This window comes from Lottia gigantea (assembly GCF_000327385.1).
Source record: "Lottia gigantea unplaced genomic scaffold LOTGIsca_49, whole genome shotgun sequence".
In the NCBI taxonomy this organism is placed as follows: domain Eukaryota; kingdom Metazoa; phylum Mollusca; class Gastropoda; family Lottiidae; genus Lottia; species Lottia gigantea.
Genome location: NW_008709687.1, coordinates 515,856 through 524,389, shown reverse-complemented (window position 1 = coordinate 524,389; position 8,534 = coordinate 515,856). Strand labels below are relative to the sequence as shown.

General features: G+C 37.0%; 1 protein-coding gene across 1 annotated transcript; it reads left to right on the top strand.

Annotated features, from left to right (window-relative positions):
- Positions 1-3,496: 3,496 nt before the first annotated feature.
- LOTGIDRAFT_234293 (hypothetical protein) lies at positions 3,497-7,642 on the top strand (the record flags this gene model as incomplete). Its single annotated transcript, XM_009061559.1, has 5 exons — positions 3,497-3,603; positions 4,404-4,615; positions 5,070-5,213; positions 5,809-6,561; positions 7,171-7,642. The coding sequence occupies 5 exons, from the start codon at positions 3,497-3,499 to the stop codon at positions 7,344-7,346; spliced, it is 1,392 nt and encodes a 463-aa protein (XP_009059807.1). The 3' UTR covers positions 7,347-7,642.
- Positions 7,643-8,534: the final 892 nt, after the last annotated feature.

Genomic DNA, 8,534 nt, shown 5'->3' with positions numbered 1-8,534 from the left:
CAACTTTTACAGTCTTTCTGTCGAAGGCTCTGATTGACTTATTTGCTGGCATACAATCCAATCAAATCGCTGCATTCCGCGATATTGGAATGGTAGCTTTTGCAGTCAAGGTATATGACGAAGTTCGTTACAGTTTGAAGATGCAGATTCATATCGCAAAACTATTTTGTTGTTTGTATTCCTGATTTTAAATCTTTATGTTGTCCAAGTTATAGTCGACACGATAAACAGTAAGGTGTAAATATTTGTATGATATTTGTATTGTGAATAACAAACACTGTGATATTTTCAACAATAAAATCTCTATGTATTTTCTTAAAACTTATGTTGAAATTATTTTTGTTGGCTTTGTGGTTCAAAGCTGGGTTGAAGGAAATTGAGTTTTACGTCTGATAATTCTGCATCTATCTTGCTCTGTTGTAAAAGAAGTGTATTTGATTTTGTTGGCAAATTGCTCGTTCAATTGTAGTCTAACAGGGTAGTATGCAAAGTTTACGTCGTAAATTACATCCGAAAATATTTCTATAATATGCTATTTACATCTATGTAGTCCGAAACGTATGCCTATATTTCAGCCTCTGGTGGATATTTTGACAGTTGTTGGTTAGAGTACACCAGGCAGACATTTGTCCAAAAATCGATCAGAGGCAGATGTTTCGGCCAAACATCTATGTAACTACTTGATCAAACTGAACTTGTTTTAAAAAGGGTTATTTAAACAAATAACTTACTGTTAAGTAAGCAGCTTAAACTAGTTTTAATGTTGGGCCCCATAAAGACTAGATATTTTAGTTGAAACCTTAAAGATAGGTTTCCTTATTTTTTAGTGTCAAATTAAGCAAACCATCTAATGAATTATCACGTATTCTTAATCATATCATTATGTTCTTATTGCATATATTTAAGAGTTTTAACCAATCATAAAATGTCCATGTATGTACAGTCTGGTTAAACAAAAACGACTTTTTGACCTATCTTGATCGGTCACTCAATGGAATTCTGTTGGTAATTCTCTTCTAAATTAGCTAATTATGAATTAATTATGGACATGTGAGACAAACTGGTATTTTTCAAAGTTATTAGAACACCTGTAATTTCTATTCATATTTCATCTTCATAAGACTTTTCTTGGAAAATAGCTTTCGCAAGTGTTTTAATACATATTTTTAAGCAATATTTGCGATAGCGACATCATTTGTATTTACAGAAACACCGACATCTTAGGAAGAATGGAATGATACAAATAAAAGCCATAGATGGCTCGATAGACATAAAAATAGCTGTAAAAAACCATGATTGGTCCTTTAATGTATAAAAGTGCTTTATAGCATGTTTAAGTTTAAAGGTTCAATTCGTGGCCTTACTGATCAGTGAACCCATTTTAAGCCATTATCCTTCACTTGTATTTCGTAATACGGTTTGTTTAATCTGCCCTTTTATAATGAAATTTCCGTTCATTTACATATTGAACATAAGCTATTGGAGCTCATTCCAAAAGCGTTTTTTTTTGGGGGGGGGGGGGGGGATTGAATATTGATGTTAACACCCAAATAACCTGAACTGGTTATGTTACAAGGTCATATATCTACAATGAAACTAAGATTTGGGATACTAGTTTGTAATTGGTTATTATGAATAAATCGACCAATTATTTAAATTCTCGCAGATTCTGGGTTTTAAGTTTTATGGCTACAAACTGTGATCAAGCTATTTATTGCTTTAAACAGAAAACTACTATTGAAAATCTGTTTAAGTATACACCTTAAATTCAACTGAGAGAATGTAATCTGATACCAATGTGTGTAGGTCATCTAGAAATTTAAAGAACCAATTGTTGATGACAAGTTTATGAGAGAAAACTCTGTGAGGCTGCATGGGGTCAAATTCCCTTTTTTGTAGAATTGGCGGTCACTGACATAACACGCTGTTACAATATAGATTGTTTACCTGATTTGATTGGCTGGGGCGATACATGATACACATCTCCAACCCCGGGCAGCTTCTAATGAGAATCAGTTAGTATTCGAACACAATAGCGAGTGAACTGTGTTTTTATTTAGGTCAGCGGGTTAAAGGACATTTCTTTATTAACGTTAGGATCTTCATTTAACAGTCCAGGAATATAGCCTAATAAGGTAAGAATTCGGTTTATGTGTATGTCTCCAAATTATCTCATCATTTTGATAAAGGCAATAGATACATTCAATTATTGCAATTCGAGAATTTGATGATAGAATCTGCAAACCACTTTCAACCTTGTCGCGTACAAATCTATTGTGTCCAGCTAGCTAGCAAGAGCAGTTGTCTTGCCGGGGATGAGAGCTTGGAAATGGCATGTTCTATTTTCGGATTTTTCAGTCTATTTCCTGTCCGTCACTGATGCAGGTTGGAGTGGCTGACATGGAAAAGGCGACTAGTCTTTCGGATTGAGCACTAAACTAAGGAAATTGGAAATCGAAAGATAGCAGGTCATTGTGGTTCTTCTGGCAATTTCCCCGTGTGCAAAGTGCAATTGGGTCATTTTCTACACGGTGGCGTTTTTATGCATCTCTACCCCCTTGGCTGGCCCGGCGTTTGCCCTACCCCCCCCCCCCCTTTTTAGTTTCAAATTTCAAACCATTGAATTCTGAAATGTCTGGTGCTATTCCCCCACCCCCTCGACAATTATATGTTCCCCACTTGACCCCTCCGCCTAATGCTTTATAGAAACGCCAGTGTTTCTACACCTGTTATTAAATAATGAGGGCGGACAGAGGCCATGCAGTTGGTAATGAGGGAAACATTGTAAGAAGGGCGACATTAGCCTAATCTTTTTCGATATCCAACTGTCGTGGGCTCCCTAATGTGCACAGCAATTTTTATTTCCCATATGGACGTTCGGACGCTTTTTCCATGCCAGCCCCGTCGAAGCTAACCCTGGCTTTGTTGGTACAAACTGATGCAGAAAATTTACCTACTCATCTATTGACGTTAACTCAATTCGATTTAAGTATCATTTCATATACATGTGCCTGCACGGCCCTCACAAAAATGAAAATATTTAGTTCATGGTCATAGCCATTGTCATGGTTGTTTGGTGCAAGTACATGTACTTTACGAACAGTTGTTGTTCAGAATGATGAATATAAATTATAGTAAAACTCTAAAAATAGCGAATTGTTTTTGTTTCATAAATCTAAATAATATAAACTGATGAAAACTAATAAAAACAACTCTAGCCTAGTGTTTGTATAATATATTGCTGTTTGTATTAAATGTTTCAATTTGGTATATTTTCTTAAAGGGATTGTAAAGAGGTGTGTGTATCGGGGACAGTGATAGCATCAATTTGCACCATTCCGATTTTCAGTCCGACGTCTTTGGCTCTTGCAATTCTACTAAAACTGAGTGTTTTATGACGTCACTAATCATAAAATATACTTGCATTGTATCACTATTTCGGCTGATTGGGTAGTGTCTGGATCAGAAAATTTTTTCTGAAACTCTCTAAGTTAAAATGGTGAAGTCATACAAGTTAAACGGAACTGGTGCGAAGACCAAAGTTTCAACTATAGAATGTAAAGATGATAGAACTGAATCGAAAGTCGAAAGAGAAGAAAAGGGGTAAGGAATTTTTATAAAAATATATCGTTTGTTAAGTGATTTCCAGAGTATTAGCTATACGCAATTAATTATTCATATAGATTGGTAAAGAAAAGTACGTCGATGGTTAGAAACTATACGTGCGCATGCACAACACGTCCATTCCTACTTCCGCTTGAGAATAAACAACTTCGATTTACTCTACTATTGCAGTCCATGGATATGAATCTAATACAAGGGGTTTATTACATTTACAATTGTCAGATATTTTATCCGAGAACTGAGAAAATTTGCTTTCGACAACGTTCTAAACGCTAATTGGATAACTGTCAATGCAGATTTTTACCGCTGGTAATGGACTTGCATAGTAAATCGACGCTGTTTATCTTAAGGCGGAAGTAGGGAATGAGCGTGTTGCGCATGAGGGTAATGCAATTGGTTGGAAGATGATAAGTTTAAATCCAGTTCCAGTTTAGCCTTAGCTGATATCGCAGATAGGTAGGCTAGTTGTTGGTAGTCAACGTCCTCGGTCCTGACATCGAAGACTTGGTAGTCATTAGTAGATGACAAGTTCACGTACGCTTCCAGTGTAAGCCTATATCGCAGACTAGGTTGTTGTTGGTAGTCGTAGTAGTTGGTTGTCGGATCAGATCAATTGGATGATCTGGCACTGTTGGTTTTGTAGTTCGTAAGATCTGGTCGGATCGAATAACATGGCGGACTTGGCGGTGAAATTCAGCCCAGGGTAATGTAGCTTAAGCTTGATTTACTTAGTCGTCTTCATTCGGACTAGTATAATGATTTTTTTATTCTATTTATAGACCAGATGAAGAACGGAAGGAAACAGGCATGGCGTTGAATCTGGTTGAAAAGATAGTGTTATTTCTCACTGCATCCTGTAGTTATTTTATAGTGATCGGAGTAGCTTTCTCCATGACAACATTCCTGCCATATTGGTTGGACGAATTTAAATCATCGCGAGCCCAGACGGCCATGATTCAGTCAGTTCTGGTCGGCATTCACGAGGGATTAAGTAGGTCATATTTTCAGTTTAGAAGTCACTTGTTTAGTCCGAAACCACCGATATTAAGAGGACTCATTCAAAATGAGGTATTTCTATGAACTGAAAACTCTAAACGCCCCTTTTCACCTTCTCTATCTATTTATCAATTAAGAATATTACAATGACATGTGCGAGGACGTCTTAAATATCCATACCTACTCAAAGGTAAGCCATGCCCAAAATTCAAAACATATTATTAAACCCTGATTTATGCCTAGAATGTGCACCCATTTGCCTTTGTAGAAATGTGTCAAAACATATATTAACTTTGTGCCAATGTCAGATATCTGCGTTGTATTTTCACGTGATCAAAGTATTTGGTGTAAAGTTTTTTCGTAAAGTTGAATCTGTTGTAGAGCTCTAGCATAACTTTCACGGTAGGTCGTTAGATCGATTCATTTTAATGAATTTATATCTGTTTCAGATACGCTGACTGGAATAATAATAGTAAAAGTTGGGGCCAGGATCACTATACTAAGTGGTGCTTTATTATCTACTATTGGCTTTATTGGGGCATACTTCGCTCCCAGCACTCCTGTTTTACTGGTGACACTAGGCATTATTGGAGGTAATATCTTGTATGATCAGTCTAATTAAAAACTTTCGCGAGTTTCGTACCGTTTTTTATTAGCATTTATTTTTTTTTTTTTTTTTTTAATATAACCACTTCAAGTAGGGTCTAACGACATCCCTAATGAACGTTCGTCTAAATTAACCTTTTGGTCAAACCTGATAAACATCGCGTCACAACTTTTCAGTGCTGGAGGGGGTATAAACTTAATAAGGTTAATTTTACGAATGTTCAAGGGGGCGTTAGACCCTAACTGAAGTGGAAATATTAAAACTAAAAGATAATAAAAAAACGGAAGGAAAGTTTGGTCTCATTTTAATTAGACTGAAAATGATTAGCAATTTGAGATGAAGGGATACGAGGAGGGGGTCGCGGCAGAGCCCAATTACAAGGTTGAAAAATCTGCCAGTTGTATGGTATGAGAGTTAGTTATTTAATTTAAGACTAACGTGACGTGGAAACTCGATTTTAAGTGATTTGAACATCTAGAATATAGTTTCTTCTTTAGAGCACATGGATTTTATGGAGATATTGAATGAAAAGAACCCATGGATCACTTTATTTCTGTTTTTTGATGGGTTTTATTTTTCAGGGACTGGATGTAGTTGTATTTATTTAGTCTCGCTTGTCACGGTTTCATCATCATTCGGTAAATCATCATCGCTGGCCATTTGTCTGTTCTTCTCTTTCGCTAGTGTTGGTGTGAGCGTATTTCCTTACCTGAACGAGTTCCTCATCTCGAAATACTCCTGGCGTGGGACGATGCTAATTTATGGCGGGATTTTCTTTCAGACGTTCGCCTTTGGATATCTGATGACGTCACTGAGTCGACGCGGGACAAAACCAGCATGTAAAGACCCAGACGCAAAACATTGGAGCACCGTTCAAAAGTTGAAACACATCTTCCAGTTAGGTTTCATTCTGACCGCCATTTCGACGTGCATTGCGTTATTTGCTGGGAATGGTTTTCTTGTGATTTTGTCAGATGTTGTGAAAGATATTACTGACGACAATGGAGCGTTATTCTTGTTAGAAATTAGTTTAACAGTGTCGGTGTCCACAGCATGTTTTGGATTTTTGAATAAGATTCCGTTTTTTAAAAGTTATGTGTTATTTTCCACTGCCGTGCTGGTCTTGGGAACTGGTTTAATTTTATTGTCATTATTTAAAGTATATTATCAAACGGTGATATTGGTGGTGTTTTTCGCAATTGGTCTTGGAGGGACGGTCGTCATGAACAATGTTGCAGTTTTAGATCTTGTCGACCCTGAAACTTTCCCCATTGCTGTTGGAATCATTAATACAGCTAAGGGAATATGCACTGGTATCGCTGGTATAATATACGGTATGTTTTATTTTTTGCTATCTCATTTTGCCAGTAAGAGACCCGTCGCCTGGAGGGATTTGGTGGAAGCTGTTGCGCGTGAGGCCCGTCAACGCGAATTGCTAAGAGTTCTACAAGCTTTAGTCTGGGGCCTCTCCCATGAAAACTTAAAAAAAGACAACACCTTATCAAAACTTTCCTCCTATTGGTTTTGCACGAATACACTGTGAATTAATCCATTTCGGCTGAACTGAAGAATGTTAGCTGGAGCTTAATTCTTACTTGCAAGAGCCAAGCCTCTATGGTAATCCCATCACTTTGTATGTACCATTTTTTTCTATTAGTCAAGACTACAGTCTTCTTAAGTCGCAGAGGTAACTGTGTCACGTTTCAAAATTAAAATTTAGTTTAAAACAGATACACGTACTTGAAGTTAATCCATAACTTAACAGCATGTTCCTTAAGCACCGGTAGCATTATATTATTCTACCGGTGCTTACGGAACTTGATCTAACAGTCACAGCACAGTCATCCTATTCGGTTGTAATTTGATAAAGTCCCTTGTGTCTCTTTTGTGTTAAACTCATCCTCTTTACCGACGTAAACTTTCATGTTATTACTCTATTTCAGGCTTACTGTATGATATCACGCTGTCCTATAGTTTACCTCTTAGACTAATCGGCTCTATAGCTTGTGTTGCCTCTTCTTTACCAATCCTTGGACGTGTTATCACCACAAAATGTTTAAAATCGGACAAAAAATCGGATCCAGAAATACGGACAACAACTGAGAAAATTTTAGAATAGATAAAAGTTCAGGCTCAAAGCAAAGAAAAAGCCAAAAAGAAAGATTCGCTGATTTTACAAGTATAACAATTTAGGTTTACTATTATACTTCTAACATCTGTTTTGTTTTACTAGAACATCTCTGGTCTCAAGGATCCTGTCTACTATTATAGCTCGACCTTGGTCACACTTCTTGGCAATAACTTTATTAGATACTATCCTTTCTACCAGCTAATCCGAGTTAAGAGTGTCTGGAGTATGCGTGAATTAAGTTTGAATGAGTTGAATAAAATGTTTGTGTGAAATATGTGCTAAAACTGTTTATTTTTGATCAATTAATATTTCTCAGCAAAGGTTTTAATGATATTTCGAATCCCACAACCCGTGGGATTTATTCACGAGAGCCTTTTTTGTGTATGGGAAAATAGTAATGAAGTAAGGGGCTTAACTCGTGCCTACAGTACCAGTTCTGTTCAGCCGACCAGTGAGGTAGACTATCTATTTTGGTAAGATTTTGAAACTTGGGTCATATTTCGGCATACTGGAAATATTGCGATAGCGAGAGATATCTGCGGGGTTGGACAATGGTGCTATAGGCGGTTCAAGAAATCCCCATCGTTACAGGCAATAAATACAGCGCGGTGTAAGTAAAGCGCGTCATTGGAAGAAAATTTGAGCACTCAGTTTTCAATGTCCTCGATGATGTTCTGTAGAGCAGGTTTTTACCGTGGAAGGGGTCGCAACTCCTGTCTACAAACTTGGTTAATTTAGCCGGCGACCAGTGACCTTGACTTTCTGTTTTCCTGGACTTAGAAACGTTGATAGTAAATTAATCTGGGGACTCAAATACAACGTCCCAAAATTCGTGGTTGATAACACATTGGTCTGTAGTCCACAAACGATGACAGTGGTTAACTCCCTTTAATGAAGAACACTCCTCTATTATGGCATTCATGCAGTTAATTCTGATACAAAATATAGGTCTTACGTTTGCTGTGTGATCTTCTGTGGGGTACTTCACTATTATAGGATACGAGAACATTTAGTACCACAAACTGGGTTATAACGAGATAAAAGTGTTGGGTGGGTCTAGTGTTTTAAAATACATACCGGTTATTGAAAAATGATTCTTCTACAAATTGGTTGTCGTTTTAAAAGTTTCTATAACGCTTCCGTCTTGCATCGATTTTGTTTTAAATCTAAGGCTTG